Source organism: Lissotriton vulgaris, chromosome 12 (assembly GCF_964263255.1).
Source record: "Lissotriton vulgaris chromosome 12, aLisVul1.2, whole genome shotgun sequence".
NCBI lineage: Eukaryota > Metazoa > Chordata > Amphibia > Caudata > Salamandridae > Lissotriton > Lissotriton vulgaris.
This window is the reverse complement of record NC_141700.1, coordinates 519,681,080-519,706,642: the sequence shown is the minus strand read 5'-3', so window position 1 is coordinate 519,706,642 and position 25,563 is coordinate 519,681,080. Positions and strand designations below refer to the sequence as shown.

The following is a 25,563-nucleotide window of genomic DNA, read 5'->3' as shown; positions in this document are numbered from 1 at the left end:
TGGAACGGAGACAGAGCATTGTTTTCCTCCACCAAAATCAGAAGCTTTTTGACAACCATCCTCCCTACCACCTTTTGGATGGTGTCAATTAGGCTTATAGGCCTGTAGTTCCCGGGTTTGGATCGATCTCCCTTCTTGAATACAGGTATTATGATTGCACCTTGCCAGGATGTCGGAACAGGAGCACCCTGTGCCACTGCGTTAACAAGAAGAAAGGTATATTTAAACCACAGCTCTTTGTCATTGGTGAAGATATCCGCAGGGACCCCATCCAGGCCTTGGGCTCTGCCACTAGTCACTGAGCTGAGGTCCACCATTACTTCATTCTTACTAAAGCAGATGTCTTTAAAATAGATCGGCCTAAACCCAGCCATCTCCCTACCGACTTGTGTTTCAGTATCCTGGGGCCTAAAGTAATTAACCCAGTCCTCCTCCTAAACATTATTTTCAGGAGGTTCAGGGACTCCACCCCTGCCCCATTTTACAATGTTCCAAAAAAGCCTGGAGTCTTTCTTCTCACTCGCTTCCTTTAGCTCGTTCCAGTGGAGCTCGTCCCACAATTTCTTGGCTGCAAATATGCTATCCTTATAAGCCTTTCTAGCAATGCGAATAGCCGTCAAATCTCTCCTCATTATTGCGGAGCCTAAAACCAGACGGGCATTCCTACACTGAGAATTATACCACTTAGCCGGCTTTATAATCATCCTGCTAATCCCCTTAACTGATTTCAGAAAATGGTTCCTAATTTCGGAAAAACAATTGTCATGGATTTCCGTAACAATATTTAAACATGGAATGCTTGGATTGACCTGCTCCATGGCCATTATCGCTTTAACCGCCTCAGCCTTAATGACATCCATAGACCGTTGATTGTTTACAACATTAGGCCATTTTAGTCTACGCATGTCATTTGTAGGGACAACCGAGTGGGCACTATCCTCCCCTGAGTTCAAGGTTTCATTATCGGGTGTCCACCATTTATGCTCGACGCACAGCGGGTTATGGTCACTTTCAATCCTCCATTTAACTTCCATGTCGCACACCAGTTTCCAAAGTCTCAGGCTGCACAGGATGTAGTCTATTCTGCTCTTGTGCCGCCCGTTATCAAAGGTACATGCCCCCGCCCTGTCGCTCTTGGTCCTCCCAATTATTTTGCAACATTTGATGGGGATGTACTGACGTGCACCTCCACTTTTGTAGAGGCAACGGAATCTGCTTTTAAACAGTCAAAGGTGCACTCCACCACGTTGCGTGTGCTCTTATGTGCCACATTGTATCTCCTCTCCCTTGGTGTGGATGGGTTGAGATATGGTGTGAGTAGGTAAGACCGGAGGGCATATGCGCTGTCACCTATATGCAAAAGAAAGTTCCATTAATTTATGTCACCAATAGGTTGAGCCAAGGTATACATCAGGGTGTTAACAAAATGAAATTAGAAAAGAGGGTCCAAGGGAAAATTTAACCCTTTCGCTGCGGCAGCTATTCCGCCGCAGCGCTATCAGGGCAGGTCGGCCGCGCGGCGGCCGCATGCTGGTGACAGAACCGCTCCGTCACCAGCCGTGGTTGAGCTGTGCTGGTGACGGAGCGGTTCCGTCATGGCCCGCCCCGCTCAATAGAACACGCCGCGCAGGCGCAAAATCAGCGCCGCGCAGGCGCGGCGGCCGGGCCATGACAGAACCGCTCCGTCATCAGCACAGCCCAACCGTAGCTGATGACGGAGCGGTTCCGTCATCAGCATGGAAGGAGTTAAAGACCTCAAGCACAGTCATAATGCCCTAACAAGACACTATACTACTACAGAATAACTGTGGGTTTAGCACATAAATTAACTCATCTGTTTGTCTCAACCTGTTAATTGTGTATTCTATACAGTGTATATAGCATACAGCAGGACTTGTATCTGTGTGAAAAAATTCCCCATCAGTTATGCACACTATACAGCCCTTTTATCATCATTTGGGTCAACTTCACAATGTTGGGAGTCCTTGTTGTAGACAATACACACAGTTCTTTTCGTGTGGTGTCTGACTGTAAAACAGGACTCTCTTTGTGTGTGTGATAACTGAAAAGCAGTGCAAAACTCAAAATAATATGATTGAGAAGAAAAAGTGCTCTGTTAAAATTTGGGTAGTGGACGCAACAACAACTTTATTCATAAGCCGTCCACTCCCAAATATTAAAAGCTAAATGTGCAAATAGACAGTAGTTTCTAACAAATATCTACTGTATAAGATATTAGGTCGACATGTTTCTGTAGATTTATTAATCCAGCTGGTATCTACTGCTTCCTCAGGACCATTATTATCTTTGCTACTGCTATCATAAGGTGTGTGGGAAGAAAACAACAAATGAAAAAAATATCACCTCAGTTTGTCCTCTCACTCCTCTTTCTGGGTAGGTAGATGTTTAGTAAACAGGAGATTTTCAGGAAAAACAGGAAAAACAAACAGACAAGAGATAACACACAACATATTAGATATGGTTACCTTTCAGGCAAGAGCTGAAGTAATCAAAGCCCTTAGGGGTGTTGACAACAAAATCCCCCTGTCCGTACTTTGGGGACAGCGCTCTAACTCACCTTTAGTGTGAGAGGCATGCTCCTCACCTCACCTGGCTACAGCTCAGGATCAGGGGGCACCGCTCTATTGGTAAAAAGGAATGAATATGGGTGAATAAAACTTCACGACTACTGCACCAAGAGATATTGTATCAAGTTTCACTATGTGATCATATTAAAATAAAGTCTCTGAGTATAAGTACGTATTTGCTTTTCTTTCAGTATATGTACATATCTGACTCAAATGTGCCAAGTCGTGCTACTTTCAATCAACTTTCTTTTTTGAATTGGCCAAAGTACTTGCCTATTCACACTCATGGATGATTGTCAGATATCAAGTTTACCGGACAATATACGACCCACGAACCGGGAAAGTATAAGCCTGGTCAGGGTCCACTCAGAACACACAATGCATCCCAAATACGTTTAGAACCACAACTGTGTTGTAATGAAGGAAGCTAGGAGACCTGTACTAGGTCTTGGGACGTAAGAATCAGTGAACCAGCTACCGTTCACAATAGACTACGGGCTGTGAGCTTCATCAATCTCTATTTAGCGATGTACTGTTTCTTTGATATGAATGATGGTGTACTGATCAATGTAGCTTGATATTAACCAGTTTGTAACGACACACAGAGGAGTGCCGTTTACACGCTACCAGCTGCAACCGATATGATATGATCGATGGTGTACTGATTAATACAGCTTGATGTTTGCCAGTTTGTAAAGACACACATAGGAGTGCCGTTTACACGCTACAACCTGCAATCGATATAGTGGCGTAGTGTAACCCTCATTCAATGGTATAAAATGCCATAAGTACTACGCCTGATATGCGGTCACCCGCTGTTAAACCTAAATTCAGCGGGCGTGCGCAGGATAGAAATCGCAAGCGCCAGGAATTAGGTTCTCTTGTGTTCTCAGAAACTAGAGTCATCCTATACCTGTATAGTTTGAATAGGGGGGACTGGAAGGACAACACTAGTCCGTACTTAAGTTTAGTCCTCCGTGATTGTCGGCAGATGTGGTATTTGAAAAAGATGTAGAACACATTTCTAAATTGCGCAACGGAGATTACAAAACCCTCATTTAGTTCCATTCTGGCGGAGTAGGGAAATGCTTACCTGTCAGTCGGTACTCCGAACTAGCGTCTGAGCTGTTGGGGAGGTACCGCTGCAGGTACGGCGGCCATATTTGTTATTGACTAGAAGCGCGTTCATTGGCTGAGTACGATGTCATCAGAACGCTTCCTCGAGAATGACGGGAAATGTAGTCTTTGAGCTGTTATGTGTAATTACGATCTACTGGTGGGTATGTGAACCCTCATTCCAGTATTAGGTTTAAAAGTGTATCGCGGCTCAGTGCATCAGCCGGATTAGAAACATTCATGGAAATGCAGTCTATATCTCGCTGTTAATGCGCCTTGTGTCTACTCTCGCGATTGCATTAGCGATCGCGTAAAGCATCCTAAATGTGCTAATCACTAGAGAAACATTTTTTCAAGATTGGCATACATGTGCAGCCATGGTGTCCTATGACTATTATAGATATCTTTATGTACAACCTACAGGTGATCTGGGACAATCTCGTTGGAATACAGAGAGTATACATTTTAAATTAGACATCATAGCCAAAAATATATTCGAGTAGAGCTACAATCATTAAGCGAATACAGAGAAATTTCAATCGCTTAACTACATCCCTATTTATCAGGACAACAGAATATATTGCTGAGGGGAATGTAGCATATTTGTATCAATCTCCAACGTAACTGTGGCAGTACTGATACAATGACACCTTCGGTATACAGATACACCACTAGTTAGAAAACCCCATTCACTTCCAGTGTTCTCAAATGTTTGATTCAATATCAAGCTATAATGACATCCAAGGAATGTCCTCATTGAGACCTTCCTTGTCTGTATTAAGCCGATAGACCCATTTCTGTTCTAGCTTAAATAGGTGTTTGGAGATGTCTGTCACGTGAGGAGGGATGTAGGGTTGTTCTAATACAGTCCAAATAAAATCTGTAGGTTTGTGTCCTACCTCAAGAAAGTGATTTGTAAGACGAGTTGCTTGTTTTTTTGCACCTTATAGTGCTCTTATGTTCTGAGATCCGTATTTGTATTCTCCTCGTCGTCATCCCAACATATTTAAGCTGGCAGGGACATGTGATTAAGTAGATAAGGTTACTGCTATTACAATTAGTAAAGCGCCTTTGTTCCCACGGATGACGAGTTCCGATGTCAACACACGTTTGTGTGCACGCGGTGTAATTACCGCATGGATGGTGTCCTTCAACCGGTGGCATATTCCATAGGGTTCCTACTTGATGCACTGGCTTCGCAGATGGTCTAGTGTGCACCAAGCGATCTTTTATACTTGTTCCCCTCTTGAATGCAAATGAAGGATGTTCCAATGTGTCTGTGCCGGTGTTCAGGATTTTCCAATGTTTCTTTACGACCCGTTGGATTGCATTGGACCTTGTACTGAATGTGTTAACACAGGTTATCCTCTCACTTGTTGGTTTAGGTGGAGCCGGTTCTAGTAAAGATTCACGGTTGTTGTTAGAAGCTCTCTTTCTTGCTGTACGTATCAGTTTCTTGGGGTATTTTCTCTGTAGTAGTTGGTTTTCCAGATTGTCTGCTGTGCCCGAAAGGACTCTTTCGTTGTACAATTGCGCTGAATGCGCAAAAATTGCCCAAAGGGCAAATTGTCCCTAAGTGCCTTAGGGTGACAGCTGTCACATTGGAGCAATGAATTACGAGCCATTGGCTTTCTGAACAATTCGGATGTTAGGCCACCAGATGTTGCGGTGATGCGGAGATCCAAAAAGGCTATGCTAGATTTATCATGTTCCATCGTGAATCGTAAAAAGGAGTTTTGATCATTGATCCAAGAATGGAAGGACATAAGCTCAGTTGTGCTTCCACGCCACACTACCAGAATATCATCTATGTAGCGCTTCCACACTCGCACAGATGTAAAGTGCGGATTGTTGGTTCTTAGGACATGGTCCTGTTCAAACTTGTGGACATACAAGTTTGCCAAGCTTGGGGCAAAAACACTGCCCATGCTGGTTCCTGACACCTGAAGATACATGGAGTCTTCAAACCGGAAGAAAGTTTCTTTCATGGCCAAGGTGGCCAAATCCATTATGAAGGATACAGGGGTGATTGAGTCCAGATCTTGTTCTCGTAGTAGTGTCTCTGTTACCTCTAGTGTTTCATTTTGGGGTATTGAGGTGTAGAGTGATTCTACATCGAAAGACACTAATAGGTCCGTGGTGGTATCAAACTCTATCTCTGGAAGTAACCTCAACAAGTCCTTAGTGTCTTGAAGGTATGTGGGCATTAATTTCACCATGGGTCTTAAAAAGGTGTCAACAAATGTCGATAAGGGTTCTAGGAGAGACCCAATTCCCGAAATGATGGGACGTCCTGGGGGTGGTCGTTTCTCCTTGTGAACTTTCGGGAGCACATAAAAATATGGCATCACCAGACAGGTTGTACGTAAGAATAAGGCTTCATTTGGGGTAATCCAACCTTCACAGAGTGCTTCTTCAACCAAGTTGCCAATGATGGTAGAGAGTCTCTCAGTTGGGTCCTCCAACAGAGGACTATAGGACTTGGTATCGTGCAATTGTCTCAAGCATTCCTCTCTGTAGACCAGGGGTCTCCAAACCGGTCCTGGAGGGCCAGATCCATGCCAGATTTCTGGGATATCCCCATTGAGATACATGTAGTAATTTTAAAAATCTGGCATGGATCCGGCCCTCCAGGACCGGTTTGGAGACCCCTGCTGTAGACATTAGTGTCCATAAGGACCGTCGCTCCCCCTTTGTCAGAAGGCTTTATTGTCAATGAGGTATCCTTGGTCAGCCTAGAAAGTGCTTCTTGTTCTACTTTTGGTAAGTTCACAAAGGGTCTCTCTGTTTGAAGAAATAGGCTTTGTACATCATGTAGTACTGCCTCCTCAAAAGTAATCACCTTAGCTGGTACGGTGCTCGCTAATGGGATAAAGTTAGAAGGTCTTTTAAGCCCAGTGTTTTGTTCTGTTGAAGATACATTCTCAGACTTGGAAAAGAAAAAGTCAGGGTGTGTCACATTGATTTACCTAGTAGGTATCCTTCTCCGAATTCACCAGCAGCCAGACGTGTATGGATACCACTGTCCTGAATATGTACGAGTAGTGGGTACTCCCTGGGAATTTTGCCACAATGTCAGTTATGATGAACTTTCTCATATCACCTGCACATTTATGGAGTGAGTGGATTTGCGGTTGCAGTAAATGTATTCTGTTGCTGCAGGTGGGCAGATTGGTATGTGGGTCCCATTGACGCAGCCTATTACGTGTGGGAACTGTGCCATTTAGTAGAAATCCAGCTTGGTCTCCTGCAGCTCCGCCTGTGTACTGGGGAAGGTTATGTAATGGTGCATTCGGTCCATCATGGCGTCCAGGAAGGTGTTGAAAAATCTGGATAGGCAGCTCTGTGACACACCACCTACTGCGGCTATCACACCCTGGTAGCTTACTGAGGCCAGGAGGTGTAGGCAACAGAGCACCTGTACATGGGCAGGTATTGCGTGCGCCCTTGGTGTCTGATGCTCAAGATATGATTTCAGGTCCCGTATGAGGTCAAGGATGGTGTGTGGGTGTAGCCTGTACCTCTCATGGATTTCAGGTTCAGTCAATTGGAACAATGTGACACGCAGTTTGTACACCCGCTCTTCCCGTCTCCAAAACCTCACTACTGCTGCTCTCAAACGTAGCCTCCTTGCTATGAGGCAGAGGCCCCGTTGTGTTCACACTGTTGCATTTTGGGGCTGTTTTTATGCACTGCACCTGATTACCACCTGCTCAGGATCAGTGGTAAATACTGATTCGTTAATACTGATTTTGGTCAAATTCGGTATTACTGAATTTTGCTACATTGCATTTCGGAATTATTACCAATTCGTTATTTACCAATTCGGTATTGTTTGTTTCGGTGTTCATCGATCGGTAAATAAGGAATCGGTAACGATTTTCCGATTCGTTATTACCGATGGCATTCGGTAATACGTACATCATAGGGCTAAATACCGGTCGGTAAAGCCTAAATTTACCGAATTTTGGCTTTACCGACCGGTATTTGCCCACCTACATATGGCCCATGGTTGTTTAATTTTTCATGGTGTAAACTAGATGGGGATTCATTTGCTGAAATGCGGAATGTTTCTAAATTATTTGAAGGAGTTAGCCAAATTGGTGGTTTCCATTTTCCTATTCCTCTGGTTAAAAGGAAATCAAATTCTGCGCTTCCGAGCTTTGCCTATCTTTAAAGCCTTTACACAGCTGCTTTTTTAACATTTTGACGCTCAATGCAGGATTTATAATAGCCATCTATCGTCCAGAAGAAAAGATCAAATTCAAGCATTGTCAGATTACTCTAAGTATCATAATGTGACACTTATATTCGAGCGTTCTTTTTTCTCAAAGAATATTTTCTGAATTCCATGTAAGCCAAACCACTCTAAGCCATTGTAGATTTTGAGGCAATAAATTACCGTTTGCTTAAGAAGGTGTTTATAGTGTAGGGAGCTTGTGGTTTCCAAATAACATATACATAGGTGAAGAGAAACCTCCTTACCACTAGTTATGATGCTTCAAATAACATTTCTATGGTTTTATTATTACTCATTTTACCATTGGAAAAGCATGGAAAATGGCTCAGGTAAGAAAGCGTCATAGCACATCTTCTTTTCCTTGATTCTATTGCTTGCGTTGATTCATTGTTTGAAATGGGAGTGGTTCGGTAAACCTTTAGGTTATGCTTTCTTTCTGTGTGTTTGTACATCTATTTGATTCCCTATACGTGGTTTGCTCTGTGTATCAGTAAGTTACTCTCTTCCTAATTTCCTCTATGACCCTATCAATCAACCCCTTGGTTATTTCTGGAGTATGGCTGTATCTTTCTTAGATTTTACTGCTGTGTCTCGTGCTCTCTGCCTAATGTTGGGTCACAAGTAACACAACATATAGGGCCAGTACGCTGTAAAAATTAGCATATTAAGTTGTCGTAGTTGGTGGCTTGTGCCAAAATGACTCATCAAACTCAACTTACATTATAAGTAATTAATTGGTTTGTGCTTAAAAATATTATTCTAAAAGACAGTATGACGTGCAGCCCAATTTGTAAAAAAAGATAACCTAGTTGGTAAATTTTAATTTAGAAGCATAACATTTTCATGTCTTCATGGTGAATTATCATCTTTGTTCTGTTTAATGGAGATGTTTTATTGGAGGGATGTTCAGTCTCTTATTTGAGATATTCTTATGATAAATCTGTATATGATTGTATACTCTGGTTACTTTGCAGTTTTTCTCTAGAGACGGCACCTGAAATATCAACTCTAGGCTCCATTTTATCCATACTTCCCCAGAAGGGCACTTTGGCTCCCAATGATCGACCCACACAAGTTCAGATCATCTTTAATTCCAAGAAAGAAGTAGAGATAGTGGAGAGACCAGTGCTGCGCTGTCAGGTAAGTTTTGATCTCCAAATGCCACTTGGAAAGTACTGCCTCTTTCAGGTTTTGACACATTTTGCAATGCCATGGACAATGGGTAGTTCTATCCTGAGGAAAAGGTTGCAATGGTCAACCCAAAACTCCCTACCTCATGAGCCGATGTGTAGTGTGCAAAGTCAATAGCAGAAGACTAAGGAACCAGAATCTGTTGATTTTTATTAGCTACATAATGTGAGTCGTGAAATATGCAGGGGGTCAGTGAGTCTGATGTGAGTTGTGTTTAGAACTGGGAAAGATAATGGGTGCCAGGCTGAAAAGAACAAAAACCAATTGTGAAAAAGGTGTTTACTAATGTAAGACTATTATTAACCAACTAGTGTTACCCAATCCAGTGGTCTCAGCATCCTAATAGACCTAAAAAAAGGTCAAGAGAAAAGTCATACACAGAACAGGTAAAGAAATGTGAAGTTCTTGGGATAACTCTGTAAAATAGATTGACAAGATGGAAGTTGGCCATGCCAGACAAAGTCTTGCAGCAGATGTAGTTAGAAATCGGTGTTGCACAGCTAAGTGTTGAGACAGGACAGGTTTAAAAATCCATGTCAAAACACATAGCATAAACAACATTAGGGAAGAGAAGAAGCTCCCACAGCTAAGGAAGAGAATGAGAGGGACACAATACCCTCAAACTAAATTTGTAAGTTGCCTACAGGTGATAAGCAGATGACATTCCATAAAGAGATGGCGAAGGGGATGATCAGTCATTAGTAGACAGACTAGGTTGAATGTTTGAAAAAAGGTAGAGAATAGACCCTGAAGAAATAGGCTGCAAGCAAGACAAAATACAAGCACTAGTGGAGTGGGGTTAACAAGTTAGATAAAGAATTTAAAAGTGCTAAGTTCAAATGATGATCACATTTTTTAGGTATCCTTTCATTATGACACCCAAGTATGCACTAATATTAGCGTTATTCAATCTGTTCCAAAATGGCCACGCTGTTAAGAGCATGCACAGTCTCAATTGCATTCAGTCTTTTTGACCACATCAGGTAAAAATTCAAGAATCCCACATCTTGTTCCTAGAACCCTAGCAAGGTAGTCAGGATTGTGGCCATCAGGAAGAAGGAACTTCATTGCTCAGAGGACTGTGCATGCATCAATAAGATGAAATATTGGGTCAAGAAGGAGCTTGCTGATAACAGCGTCTTCTGGTGGCACACTGGTTGTGGACCTTCCTGGATTCCCCACTTCCAGGCCTAAAAGGACCATATAGATTATGTGCGACCAGAGCAGCTATCAATGTGTTGGACACAGAAGTGTGACATTATGACACTGATGCATCCTCAAAAGAAGCCAATGGCCTTCTACCCTGAAGATGCTTCCCAAGGCACCATCTATTTTATCCTGTACAACACCCATGGTGCCAGAAATGGCAAATCAGTCCAGCCCTCAGGTTCTTCAACTACAAAGGAAGAAAATAATGACATTTGTTTTTCCAACGGTTACAAGTTTCAAATTGAGAATTAGAATGTACTACTCTTAGAGCAGAGGATTGCATGAAAACCTCTGGCAGTAAGGAGACAAATTTGATTTGATTCATGAATTGCAAAATGTAAGTTAATTAAATACTTCTTAAGACAGTATTGTTAATTATGTCTTTCACCTGCCGTGCAGAGAGGCTCCAAGAAAGGCCTGTGCATCCAACCCCTACACCAGACCAGGGGAGGAAGAAAACTCAAGAATCCTTTTTTCTGACCATTAGTTCTTAGGGAACAGGCACCCACAGGCTGCTTAATAGTTCTTACTGGACACTAATGGTTGCATTCCTCTTCATCAGCTCTCCAGAATAAACATTGGAGACATCTAGTCTCCTCTGGGAAGATTTGCCCAATCGCAGAAACATCACTAAGAGTGCCACAGTCCTTTTTGGCTACAATGTTTAATTTCTTTAGGACTATTTAGCAGTTTTCTGCAATATTGTTTAGAGGCCAAAAAGATGACTTGAGGAAAAGTTGCAAAGAGGATTTGGTCTGTTTAAAAAAACAAATTCAGCAAAGGTCTCTGCAGAACTCTTACTCTACTATTGCCACAGTGTCTCCATGAGGCTTCCCACATGGAGAAGGACAAGGTAAACCACTATGAATCTGAGAGCAGAACTGAAAATTCTAGACCTTCCTTTCTCCGGACACCTTCTTTTTGACTCGCATGTGAATTGAAATCCTTTGCAACAGGCTTTTCTCTGCAGCAGATTACACCGTTACTGATAAAACAGCATTAGGAGGAGGGGCGTGGCCAGCCAGCTAACATGGCGGACGCGATCTGATAACGCTCCGTTACACGACCCGTAATTATCCTGGCATTCAACTGACAGAGGGGCCTCCTGCGATCGCAACCAGTGGGAGCGGTGGGGGAAAGCAGTGGGGAGCCCGGTGGTTATCACCTGGAAGGCGTAGGCGAGGAGGCAGAGGTCCGGCTGGAGTGCGGCGGCGCCGGTGACGAAAGGCGCGAAAGTGCCCAGGGACCTAACGGCTGCTGGAGAAGCCTGCAACGGCGCTGAGGCACCCCTAAAGGCGCCGCGGCCTGCCTCTGTACTGCCCTGAAAGTCTGTGACACCCTGGAGGTGGGGTGTTTTGCGAGGGTCGACGGGCCCGTAATCACCAGACGCCCGAGAGGAGGAGCGCGGCCCGGGACAGAAGACTGGCGCGCGGGTGGAGGGGCACCAGCGAGGAGGCCCTGGCATGCGGCCCATGGACGGCGCTGAGGGACCCGGGAGCCTGAGAGCGGTGAAAAAGCAGAGACTGGAGGAGTGGGACCCAGGCCGGGGCGGTGAGCCTGGTGCTTGCGGGGAAGGGGGGGCGCCCACCCCTGGGGCTCGCGGAGGAGGTGCTGCGGATCGGGCCCTGTACCGCCTGAGCATGGAGGCCTGTCAAGTGCTGCGGGGCCCCGCATCATCGGCCACTGTGATTGTCTGCTCATCAAGGTGAGGAGTGAGGCCTGGGCGAACGGGAGTCCGCGACGGTGCTGCAGTGTTGAGGGAGACGGCCCGGCTTGCGGCCCGTAATGGAGTGACTTTGGGCTCAAGAGAGGTGCAGGTGACGGCAAAAAGTGTGGGGGGCTCCCGGAGGTATCAGCGATCCCTACGATCAAGAATCATAAGGCCGGCACGCCTCGGTAAGACCCGAACCCGGGCCCTGCACTGACCGGCTGCGGAGTTGAGGCCTAGGAGGGACTGTGCAAAGGGGGGGGGGGGCTGAAACTGGTGCTGTCCTGAGACCCGCGGAGCTGACTCGCTTGGCAGGCAGTGCGGCGGCACCTGTGGTGTGAGGCTCGGCAGGATTTCCTGGCTGGTACATTCCCACAAAGTGAAGGCCCTTACATCGTGTGAGAGGGGTGAGGAGTGTGGTGCAAGAGGAGGCCCCACTTGCCCGTGAGTAGGAGGGGAATCGCGCTGCACCTGGGGGCACTGCCAGGGTGCGAGCCTCCGGTGAGGGGCTTGGGCACCTACTGTGACTGGAAATACCCGGCGGTGCTGGTAGAGTCTGCGGCTGGCGACGCTGGGTTTTGGCACCATCTTGGGAGTGGCGCCACCTTGAATGGGACTGAGGCTGAGGTGGTGTGCCCTCGGAGTTAGAGTTGCATGAACGCGGGGAGGACTAGTGTGGCCAGAAGCGTTGTTCGAATGCTGCACCTGTCCTGAGGCGGTGCTGCAACGGTCATTGGCCAGAGGAGTCAGGTGGAGCCCTGTTGTGTTTAGCGAAGTGGCGAGAATGACAGTGCAGCACCTACCGCAATAGACTGAGGCAAGCCCTAGAGCTGCGCAGAGAAGGTGTGCTGCACGCTGAACGGGTCCCAGAGCCGGTGGGCAACACGACGCAGCTGGCTCCCTGACAGAGACGGAGGCCATCCAGGTGGGGGTCCCTCATTTGCGGACGGCGCCGCTACAGGACAGTCGCAATAGACCTTCTCCTCGGCACGGAAGATAAGGAGGGCCTGGGCTCTGGAGGATTGCAACTGACCAGGCTCGCCCAACTCAACGACCGCCTGCGGATGCCAACGGCGCAGCAACTAGCCATGAGCAGGCTGCGGGACAAAGCACAAAATGGGCAGCCGAGGGCTGACAGTGTGGGACCTTCACTGGGACGCCAGAGTGGAAGCATGGAGCCCCAAACGGCGGCTCTTGCTGCCAAAATGGACACGGTGCTGGCAGCGGTGGAACGGATTGGCACCACCCTGGAGCAAACCAAGGAATCCTTAGAGTCAAGGATCGACAAAGTCACGTCGGACTTTACCTTCCTCCATGCTGATCACCGTAAGTTAGCGGAGTCGTTCACCCTGCGGAACCAGACACTCCAGGAGATCCAACCTGTGGTGCAAAATCACACCATAGCACTCCAAGATATGATCGACCGGGTCCATGCGCTGGAGGACCGCATAGAGGATGCGGAAGGTCGCTCTCGATGCAACAATGTCCACGTGGTGGGCCTTCCGGAGGGTGAGGAGGGCAGAAATCCGGAGCAATACGTCGAGACCTGGTTGCATGACCTCTTGCCTCGAGGGGTGCTGTCGCCGCAGTTTGTGGTTGAGAGGGCGCATAGAGGGCCAGCGCAGAAACCCGAGCCGGGAGCCCGACCCCGTCCGTTCCTTTTCAAGCTCCTTAACTATCGCGACAGGGACACAGTGCTCCGCGAAACCAGGAAGCTAGGCAGCCTCACGGTGGGGAATGGTCAGGTGGTGTTCTTCCCAGACTACGCAGCAGCGGTTCAGAAGCGGGGGAGCACCTACATGGCAGTGAAGCATCAGCTGAGGGAGCTGGAGTTGCCTTACTCCCTGTTGTTCTTGTCCCGCCTCAGAGTGGTCTCGAAGGAGGGGACCCGCTTCTTCGATGCCCCGTCGGACGTCTGGGACTGGTTAGAAGAGACGGGGCAGTGGAAAGGACCGAGGCCCTCAGGCCCGGAAGACGGTTGCTGTCAGGAGAGGAGATCGAGAAGGCGCAGGCGTAGAGGGGCCCGTCGAGACGCAGGGCCTTAACCAGTTGCACCCGGCCCGGACCAGTTGCACCCAGCCCGGAGAAGATGAGGTTGGAACGTCAGGAAGCTCTGGAGGCGTTGCTGACCCTGAGAACAGCGAGCAGCCATGGCCGCATAGAGGCTCACTGACGCAGCGACCTGGCAAACAGTGGGTCATCACCCTATCCACTGTGTTCTCTGAGGACCTGAGTATGCCAGTGGTGATGCCTCAGACGGCCGACCAGATCATGTGACTGAACAATACTGAGTTGTATCTCTCCATGACTCACAAATATGTGTATACCCCACACTGCTCTCCATTCCTCTCACCAAAAAACAACCCCACCCCTCCCTGTATATTCACATGCATGCTATTGAAATGTGCAATGTGCTAGCGTTGCTTTTGTCATCCGCTGTAAACTGTGCGCGCACATGCAAGATGCCTTGCTAGTCAGGGGATAGGGCACACTGCGCAGGGATCGCGGTTGCCAGCCTATATCGCAGTGTCCCACACCGCTCCTGCGAGACTGACTAACCTATGACTCATCACACACTTCTTACAAGGACGGGAGGCCCGAGACAGGGTTGTAGAGCAGACTCAATGCTGACACATCACACACCCCACTAGCCATTCCACTGGACTAGCTCTTTATCATAAATGTTCCGCTCAAAGTTTGGACGTATGCTCTTTCGGGGATTCGCCCCCTCAGTTGAATTGTTTGAGATTGTTACTATGTTTAAGTTGCAGCACACCGACACAACCCCCCTGAAACACGACTCTGGCCCACCCGAAGTGACCCCATTGTTCTGCGCTGCGATGACTTACCCAGCCACATGCCACACACTAATGTCGTGACCTGGAACATTTGTGGCATGCACACACCATCGAAATGCTACTCCGTCTTCTCCTACCTGCAGAGACACGCTGTGGGGATCGCCCTTCTGCAAGAGACCCACATGACCCAGACAGAGCTTGACAAGTTACGTGGGCGCTGGAGGGGGCTCATTTATGGCGCAGTCTTCACGGCGCACGAGCGAGGAACCCTGGTCTGGGTGAGGGCGGGCATCCCTTTCATATGTGAAGAAGAAGAGGTGGATCGAGAGGGCAAGTACTCCCTAGTGCGGGGGAAACTGAATGGTTAGGAGTCATTACTAGGATCCCTATGTGCCCCGAATGTAGGTCAGCCATCCTTTCTAGCGCAGATGTCCCAGGTCCTCCACCCCTATGCTGGGCTCCCTTGGCTGCTTGGTGGGGATTTTAACATGGTATTAGACGTGCACCTGGACAGGTCATTCCCCCCACTGCGAGCTGCGGCGGTAGCATCCAATGCGCAGGCGTTCAGGGACTGGCTTTCACACTGGGCGTTGCAAGACCTGTGGCGCACATTGCACCCAGAAGACAAACTCTACTCTTATTATTCCACAGTTCACAACTTACATGTCCGGTTGGACAAGATAGTGGGTTCCCAACCCCTGCTCCCACTCTTTGCGCAATCAGAATACTTGGGGAGAACACACTCCGATCATAATCCCCTGTGGATCCAAATCAGCTGGGAGGTGCAACGTCTGCCCGTCCCTACGTGTAGGTTACAGCCTACTGCGCTAGAGGACTCAGAGTTTCGCTTGTCTCTGAGCACGGCCATCCTCGCGTACTTTGATGCCAATGAAGGGACAGCGAGCAATGCCATGGTAGAATGGAATGCACACAAGGTGGCTGTCCGGGGGCACTGCATGGGAGCGACATGGAACATACGCAAGCCGCTTTCTGCCTCCCTGACGCACCTGGAGGCTGAACTCCTGCGATATGAGCGGGAGGGAGAAGGGGGAGGTAGGCCTGCATGCAAGCTAGGAGACCTCCGCACTCAGCACGCAGAGCTTCTGGAGAATCTGAGGTGCCACAACTATGCTGCGCACACGGCCAGAACGCACGCCAAGGCAGACAGAGCGGGCCGATTGTTGCCCTAGCTAATTAAGCAAGAAGGGCGGGGCGCCCTGATAGGAGCTCTCTGCACAGAGGGGGGGGGGGATGGTGTATACTCAGCGTGAAATACATCGTGCCCTCACAGACCACTACACACAACTATACAGGGCTCAGGGTATAGGCTCGGGGCACGCCTTAGAGGGGTTCTTGGATTCTGTCCAATTGCCCACAGCCTCTGAGGGGCAGAAGGATACGCTTAATGCGCCTCTCTCGCTGGAGGAAGTAGGGGAAGCAATCCAGTCCATGGAAACTGGGAAAACTCCGGGGCCGGACAGCCTGCACGCTGAATATTCTAAAGCGTACCGGGAAACTCTGACGCCATTGCTGCATAAGTTATACACCACAGCGGTGGAGGAAGGGTCGCTGCCATCCTCTATGCTAGAGGCGTTCCTGGTCTCCCTGCCTAAGCCGGACAGGGACCCCACAGCCCTAGGTTCATATAGGCCTCTGGCGATGCTCAACGTGGACTATAAGGTCCTCGCTAAGGTGCTAGAGGAAAGATTGGCGCAGGTGGTCCCCCACTTAATCCACACAGACCAGAACGGGTTTGTCGCAGCGAGATCCACGTCATTGAACCTCCGGAGATACTTAAGAGTGGCGGCGGAGGCCGCGCGGGAGTGGTCCAGGGCAGGTTGTCTTATGTTAGATCTGCAGAAGGCGTTTGATTGCCTAGAATGGGGTTACTTATCGGCGGTGTTAGTGAGATACGGGCTAGACATGGGATTCCTGCACATGGTTGGCTTACTGTACAAGAACCCCATGGTTCGGGTGCGACTAGGCCCCTACATTTCAGAACCGGTGGCGGTGGGCCGGGGCACCAGGCAGGGGTGTTCTCTGTCCCGCTGCTGTTCGCGCTAGCGATCGAGCCCCTGGCTGTAGCTATCCGCGAGGCCCTGGGCGACGGTATCCCGATGGGAGACGCAACCCACCAGGTGTCGCTCTATGCCGACTACTTATTGGCATTTGTGCGGGACGTGAGTCGCTTACCCATGCAGCTGGCACAGCTCCTGCACTCCTTTGCCGACGTCTTGGGGCTCCCGGTAAACGTGGGTAAATCGTGCCTTTATGTTTTCAGGGAAGGAACTGAAGACCCGGGATACCATCTGGAGGGTACAAGAGTCCAATGGAAAGAGGACACCTTCCGTTATCTGGGGATACAAATTTACCGTAGCCTGGCTGACTTGAGGGTGGTGGCGGCCATTAGATCGCAGGTACGTTTCTGGAGTACGCTCCCGCTGATCACCACTGGTAGAGTGGCACCTGCTAAAATGGTCATGCTTCCCAGTCTCCTGTACTACTTTGTCAACCTACCGTTATTTATTCCGGCTTCCTTCTTTGCCTTGCTCAACAAGTTCATGCGGGACTTCGTCTGGGGCACCTCTAGGCACTGACTGGCGCTGGTGAAGTTGTTCTTGCTGACGGATCTGGGGATTTGGCTGCCCCTTGTTTTGCGCACTACTATCTGGCCGCACAGTTGCAATGGGTTGCTCGTTGGCTGGCAGATAGAGGTAGGGAAGAGACAGCCACAGCAAAGCTGCCATACCCTCTAGAGCGTATCACCAAACTCTTCCAACCCATGGCAAAGGTCGAACGCCAGGGCCCGCTCCTCTTGGAGGTGGCATGCAGGTGCTATCGCACAGCCTTATACCTTACCCTTGGCACAGTCCCTTATGCTCCCCCCATACCCTTGGAGGGCTCGCCTAGTGGTGAGGTGGTGCTCACGTCCTCCATGCTCACGGAGTGACGGGAGGCAGACATTCACACGCTTGGTGACTTATACAGGGAAGGGGAGCTTACGGCATATGACACGTTGGTGGCCGAAGAAGGGCTTTCCCCTGGGGGGTTCTTGATGCACAGATCCCTGATAGCGCAACTGGCGGCTAGATGGGGTGATTTAGCTACGGAGCCCCAGCAGTATTTAACAGAGCAGTACCTCCACGTCATGGGGAGAGGCAGACATCTGGTCCGATGGTTTGCGGCGTTGCTACGGGAGCATGCGGCAATTAGTCTGGACCCCCTTAGAGGCAAGTTCGAGCTAGATCTAGGGAGATCACCAAGGGATAAGGAATGGGAAAGGGTGCTTAAAAGCCCGGTCCGAATCCCAAAAAACATGTGATTCCGCCAGATTCAGCTCTTCATTGTCCATAGAGCCTACCTCACGCTTGAGTTGATCAACAATTACTTCTGTCGTGCAGACACACTTTGTCCCAGGTGTGGTGAGCAGGGGGTGGGATTCCTACACATGGTCTGGAGTTGCCCGGGGCTGGGTACTTACTGGCGAACAGTCAGCGAGATGTTGCGGAACTGCACGGTTCGAACCATACCCTTTGAATGGCCCGAGTACATCCTCCATCACTTCAAGAGATGTCCCAAAGACAAGGTGGCATCCCTCTTTATAGACCTGGGGCTGGTAGTGGCAAAGCGCCTCCTCACAAGGAGGTGGAAGGCACATGACCCGCCATGCGCACGGGCATGGACTTCCTCATTCCAGGCGTGGACCAGGGCAGAGTGGACCGCCATACTCAGGGAGGAAACAATGGGGCTCAGGAAGGAACCCATAGCGGCACATTGGGAGCGCATGTTTGGTGCATTACAACAAAGAGACAGGGAGGGGAACACAGGAGATGTGGAAAGGATGGAAAACATACGTGAGGGTGGGAGCATGCCACCAGTAGTTCTCCTAACAGGATAGTCTGGCATGTTCAATTCCTGCTCCTCTGAGACATAAAGATAGGCACACCAGGGTAACCGTAGTTGAGGAGCGCTCGCAAAAATGGGCGGTGGCAGAGGGTCGGGCCGGGAAAGTGGGAAGGGGGGGGGGGAGATAGGGAGTTGGGAGTCTTTGTGAGGTTTCCGCTGCCAAAGTTAATGTTTACTGTTTCATATATATATAACATCTGTTTCCAAGCTCAAGATGAAAGGCCAGCCCTGAACTGTTCGGACCATTGAGCTGCCTGCACTCCGATCCTCGGAAGGCCTTGGAGCCTATGCACAGGCGGCGAGCTGTAGTTCAGACTACTCTAGACGAACTTCTGATGTATCATCTAGTACAAAGCTAGTATACTTGTTCCATAATGTGTCAAATGCTAATGTACCTATGCAAGTTGTATATCTGCCATCAAATCTCTATGAGTGAAGTTTATAATGTAATCAGTGACTCTTAAATAACAATAAAAACAGATTTGACAAAAAAACAACACAAAAACAGTATTAGGAGGAGCAAAATGGAATGCCTGCTTACCATCAAGTTTTTTTTAATCTTACTTTTCTTTTTGCAGTTGTTTACAGTACATTGAAGGCCAACCATATACAGAAAAGAAAACAATAGATGTTAGAGGGCATCCAAAATCTAAACATAAGAACCTTATTAAGATTTAATTGACAGAAGACCGAATAGTCTTACAATATGAACTGTTTACACTATGGGCATCAATATTTACCAGAAAGTACATAAACCTAAATCTTAGAAATTTGATCCAGAGTTTGCCAAAAGTGACTTCAGATCTGCGTTTTTAGCTGACCATAGGGTGAAGCATCATGTGTTGCAGCTTTGAGGATGTCTAAAACAAGGCAATGGGTGTTGAAGCTTAAAGTAGTATCACAGAGTAGCCCATTCTGCTGTAAGGAAAGGTTGCCTTATGAGTCTAGACTTAAGTGAACCTGTGGTATGGAATTGCACAAGTTAATAATTGGGTGGCAGGCTTTACTAAGCGCTAAATCAAAGGAACATTTAAAACTCTAGCAAACCCTCTGCACCAGAGGTAGGATTTTAACATCTTTCATCTGCAACAACTGTTTTTCCTTTAGTATTTAAAATATTCCTTGGCTTGGCCAATGCCAAAGTGCCTGACACTCATATTCATAATTATCTGACATCTAGCCGTAGATTCCTTAACTTTTGACCTCTCTGCAGATGTCAGACTGGATCCGGAAATTTTTCAGCAGTACCTCTGCACGCCGGGAACAGCGTTGTATGACTCCGTGATGACTTCGCCTCCAGTTGTGATGTCCGTTGAGTCACATAAGTCCCCTCCGGCACACTGATGTCAGTTTCTTCTTTTCTGTGCTGTAACGTGGATCCAGAGAAGTGGTTCCTTAGGTCGCTTTCAGGCCTACTTTAACAGTATTTTTTGATTGTAAACAGTGCGTCTTTCTTATGTCTTCAGGCTTTAATCCCTGTGGGTCTTGTACTCGACAAATGTCAGTTACTGAGCCACACATTGTTTGGTATGTGGTGTTTAGGGGAACACCAAGACTCTGAAGACTGCGGCTCCTGCCAGAAGCTGATGTCAAAGGCGCTCAAGGAACGCCATATGAAACTTCTAGTAGAGTGGATGTTGCGGTCTACGGCGCCTTCACGTCGGCCTCGGTCTCCTTCTTCGGATGGTTGTTCACAGGCCCATTCCAGGAGTCGGAGCCATTTACAGGGATGTTGCTCTACATCATGGGCACTCACAAACTTTCTCTTTACAGTGTGGTTAGTGTTCGAGGGCTGCACTGGTGGGGGCGGGGTCAGTGGGGGAGGGACAGAGATAGAGTAGCAAATATAACTGTGACCATGAGGTTGAACACAGGTCCCTGCAGCGGACGCCTTCGTCCGACCTGATATATATATATATATATATATCTCCCCCTCTCTCCTTTTCTCCCTCTCCCTCTCCCTATCTCTTTCTCCTTCCTTCCATCTCTCTCCCTATTTATCACTCACTCTGACTGTCTCACTCACTCTCTCTCTCTCCTTCCCTCTCCCTCTCAGTCTCCCTCTCTCTCCTTCCCTCTCCCTCACTCTGTCTCCCTCTCTGTTCTTCCCTCTCCCTCACTCTGTCACCCTCCTCACTCTGCCGCCCTCCTCACTCTGCCGCCCTCCTCCCTCTGCCGTCCTCCCCCCTCCCTCTTCCCTCCCTCTGGCTGTCACCCTCCCTCACTCTGTCGGTCACCCTCCTCCCTCCCTCCTCCCTCTGTCTGTCACCCTCTGTCTCCCTCCCTCCGTCTGTCACCCTCTGTCTCCCTCCCTATGTCTGTCACCCTCCGTCTCCCTCCCTATGTCTGTCACCCTCCGTCTCCCTCCCTCTCCCTTTCTCTGTCTCCCTCTCCCTATTTTTGTCTCCCTCTGTCTGTCTCTGTCTGTTTCCCTCCCTCTCCCTCTCCTTGTCTCCCTCTGTCTCCCTCCCTCTCCCTCTCTTTGTCACCCTCTGTCTCCCTCCCTCTGTCTGTCACCCTCTGTCTCCCTCCCTCTCCCTTTCTCTGTCTCCCTCTCCCTATCTTTGTCTCCCTCTGTCTGTCTCCCTCTCTTTGTCTCCCTTCCTCTATCTCCCTCCTTCCTCTGTCTCCCTCCTCCCTCTGTCTCCCTCCTCCTTCTACCTCCCTCTGGCTCCCTCCTCCCTCTGTCTGTCACCCTCTCTCTGTCTCCCTCTCTCTGTCTCCCTTTCCCTCCCTCCCTCGCTCTCCCTCTGTCTGCCTCCCTTTCCCTCCCTCCTTTCCTTCCCTCCATCACTCTCCCTCTGTCTTCCTCCCTATCCCTCCCTCCTTTCCCTCCCTCCCTCTCCCTCTGTCTGCCTCCCTTACCCTCCCTCCCTCGCTATCCCTCCCCCTCCCTTTCCCTCCCTCACTCGCTCTCCCTCTGTCTGCCTCCCTTCCCCTCCCTCCCTCGCTCTCCCTTTCCCACCCTCACTCCCTCTCCCCTGTCTGCCTTCCTTTTCCTCCCTCCCTCCCTCGCACTCCCTCTCCCTCCCTCCCCCTCCCTCCCTCTCCCTCCCTTTCCCTCCCTTTCCCTCCCTCGCTCTCCCTCCCCCCTCCACCTCCCTCCCTCTCCCTCTGTCTGCCTCCCTTTCCCTCCCTTCCTCTGTCTGCCTCCCTTTCCCTCCCTCCCTCTCCCTCCCTCTGTCTGCCTCCCTTTCCCTCCCTCCCTCGGTCTACCTCTGTGTCTGCCTCCCTTTCCCTCCCTCCCTCGCTCTCCCTCTGTCTGCCTCTCTTTCCCTCCGTCCCTCGCTCTCCCTCCTTTTCCTCCCTCGCTCTCCCTCCCTCCCTCTCCCTCCCTTTCACTCCCTCCCTCGCTCTCCCTCTGTCTCCCTCCATTTCCCTCCCACCCCCTCCCTTGGTCTCCCGAGTAAATGGCTACATCTCGAGCCCCTTTGACATAGCCAGGGGCACAAGACAGGGCTACCCACTGTCCCCACTGATCTTCGCACTAGCCCTGAAACCGCTAGCATGTATTATCAGGCAAACACATTATCATTCCGCACTACACTTCCCAGGGAGACCCGTACATATATCGTTATATGCTGATGACATGCTGCTATATGTACGCGTTCCAGAGCAGAACCTGAGCCCGTTACTAAGAGAATATGTACGATGTGGACATCATTCTGGGCTGCAAATCAACTGGGACAAATCAGTAATCATTCCACTCACTGATACCACCAAACACCATGTCCCCGATTTCCCTCTGGAGTGGCAGACGGACCCGACTCGATATTTGGGCATTTGGTACAGCAGAAACCCTGAAGAGGTGATAAGGACCAATTATGGCAGAGTCCTTTCAGAGTTGGAGGTAAAAGTTGCCAGGTGGATTCAGCTGCCACTGACACTAGCTGATCGGATCGCGATAGTTAAAATGAATATCCTACCCAAGTTCCTGTATTTGTTCAATAACATACCGATTACACCGCCGAAAGCAGTGTTCCAAAACAATACATCGTTGGTTCTAAATCTCATATGGGCAGGCAAACATGCACGCATTGAATTACGCACATTGACATTACCATACGAAAAGGGAGGATTCTGTGTACCTGATTTCTTCCTCTACTACCAATGTGCACAGGCACAATTTGCAGCGCACTGGTATCACCCATCACCATACCTCACACATACTGCGGTTGAAGAGGAAGACGTTTTGCCGGTACCGCTGACATCCATCATTACACATAAGAGACCTCCGTTACATTCAGCGGACATAAACACGATCGACGCAAGTACTCATGCATGGAGAACTTTAGGGCGACTAGCACACAAATTACCACTATACGCTCCAGCGCTCCCATTGCACTATCACCCTGAAATTTCGGTGACAAACGAACAAGTGGGAATGGATTTACTGAAACACATAGGTATAGTTACACTGGGAGACCTGTACCATGAAGGGGTGTTTCGTAAAGCGGAAGAACTGTCCTACATTAGCAACCCCACGCTCCTGTTTAGGTTCACGTACTAAAGGTTGCAAAGGGCGATTCAGGACTTGTACCCATGCTATCCGGATGAACCGCCAGAGCTGAAGACACTACAACTAGTTATCACATCCCCAAACACGACTCATTTGGTTTCACAACTGTACATGGTAGCCCAAAGCGAAATCCCATATGACGCTGACAGGGCAAGGCACCGGTGGAACGACATACTGCCGGAGGCATTATCGGACAAAGAATGTTCAGCCGCATGCACACTCATAAAACTGCTCACCCCAAATGGGAATTTACGCATCACACATCTTAAATATTTGCATCAAACATATTACACGCCACCGAGATTACATAAATATGGCTTGCGAGAAGATGCGGGATGTAAGAGATGTGGGTATCAGGAGGCAGATTTTGCACACTTGGCCTGGCATTGCACTAAGGTAAATGAGTATTGGATGTCGATCACAACCCTTCTAAGTGGGATGGTGGGGATTACAATAGAGTGTACGATGAAGGTCTGCTTGCTAGGATTGTTAACAAATGTAAAAGCAGGGAAGCGGAAATTCTGTGCAGTGGCCCTACTACTCGCTAAGAGACAAATCTCGAAATGCTGGGAGGGAAAGAATGTACCACACACTAAAGCCTGGCTGCATGATATGACATACTGCAGGGATAGGCTCCTTACATTTGAGGAAGAACTGCCCACGAGGTTGCGCCCAAAAGACTACTGGTGCTATTTGACAGACTATTTACTCAGTAATGCTGAAGATGAAGTGCAATGATTAAGTTCACTGTATACTCCTGTTTACGAGGGGGCCCACATAATTGGTAGAGTTGCGGCACATCATGATCTATTGGACACGATCTTCACAAGAGCAAGTTTGGGTGCGTAAGTTGGAGTAAGAGTGCAGAATTGTCCTGGAGTTCCTGGGTTTATTGTTTACATTGTTCTACTTCAAAAAAGAGGAAAAACCCGAGGTCAATGCAAAACACATGGAGAGCGTTCTCCGAATATGGAGGTACATTACCAACTGCACATGCTAATCACGCCGCTGGGCCCCTGGGATGCCAGCTGTAAGGCTGTGTTAATTTGCTCACAGGATCCGATTACTGCGGCCGGCCCCAGGGTTGTAGGCCACTGGCTGTGTTAAATCTTGCGAATGTACTTCAATAAAAAAAAAAAAATTGAACTTCAAAAAAGAAAAAAAAAAAAGCCTGGAGCAACCAGGAAAGCATGTTAGATTCAAAAGTAAGTCTTCAGGGGGCTCACTAGCCAACGGACTAGGAACCGGGAAGACGCGTCAAAACCTGAAATGCAAAAGTGGGGCCCACGGGACACTCTTGGAGTGTGGCCCTCTGAGCTTCGGTGCAAATGGTGCTCCGGCTGGGGCTTCAAATACCCTAATGCATAACTTCGGGAAACCTCGGGAAGTCGGTGCAGGTAGCAAAATGCAGGATGTCCAGGAGTTCCGGTCCCACATCTCTCGTATCGGCCATGGGTCTCAGCTTTGCTGTGAGCGAAAGTCGGGGTCAGAGATGTCTGGAAATCTGTGTCCTGGGTCGCAGATTCTTCGGGATCCGGCGGGAGGCTCAAAAATGCAGACCAGCAAAGATGCTGTTGGTGCCTGTTTGATGCTGTTGTGGTCCTTGACCACAAGGGAGATGTCTTCCGTCTTCCAGTCAAAATGAAATGTTGAAGGTACAGGATTTATGTTTGAGTTTCGCCCAGGGTAATCTGAAGTCCTAGAGCCTGGGATCCTATACTTATACTAAATTTAGGGTCTGGAATACCTTAAAGGTCGCTCCTATGGGTGGACCTGGGAAGGGGGTGGTTACACCCCTTTCCCTTTGTCCAGTTTCACGCCAGAGCTGGGGCAGAGTGACCCAGCAACCGGTTTGAACTGGGAAATGCATGGAGCACCTAGTGTGCCCCAGGCAGTGCCTGGAAAGCATTCACTGAATGTAGCCCTCCCTGCCCCTATACACAAAAGCCTCTCTGGGGAGGTGCCAGCACCTCCCTGGACAGGAAACCTATTGTCCAGGCCTCCCCTGCCGGAGTTTCATCCAGCAGCAGGAGGGTAGACTCATGTCTGTGGCAGCAGCATCCATTTTGTGAGGCTGACGCTCTGTTTAACTTTAACCGGGTTTACCAGTAACTACATGTCTTCTCTCTCTAGAAGGGTGGAATGCTATCCTGTGGGGGGGGTTGTAGTATTCCAAAGTGTTTGACACGTTACACGACATGTTTTGATAAAGCCAAACCAAAGTTTGCATTAACCGCAAGGATTATAATGCACTTAAAAGTATATGGTATGGCTATATCATAGAACAG

At 48.9% G+C, this 25,563-nt stretch overlaps 1 protein-coding gene across 1 annotated transcript in view; it reads left to right on the top strand.

The window, feature by feature from the left end:
* Positions 1-25,563, top strand: part of HYDIN (HYDIN axonemal central pair apparatus protein) — a 2,950,008-nt gene that overhangs the window by 1,966,598 nt on the left and 957,847 nt on the right. Inside the window, exon 56 of the mRNA XM_086945295.1 lies at positions 8,919-9,084. Coding sequence (XP_086801421.1) covers positions 8,919-9,084 — 166 coding nt within the window. The remainder of the gene's footprint in view (positions 1-8,918; positions 9,085-25,563) is intronic.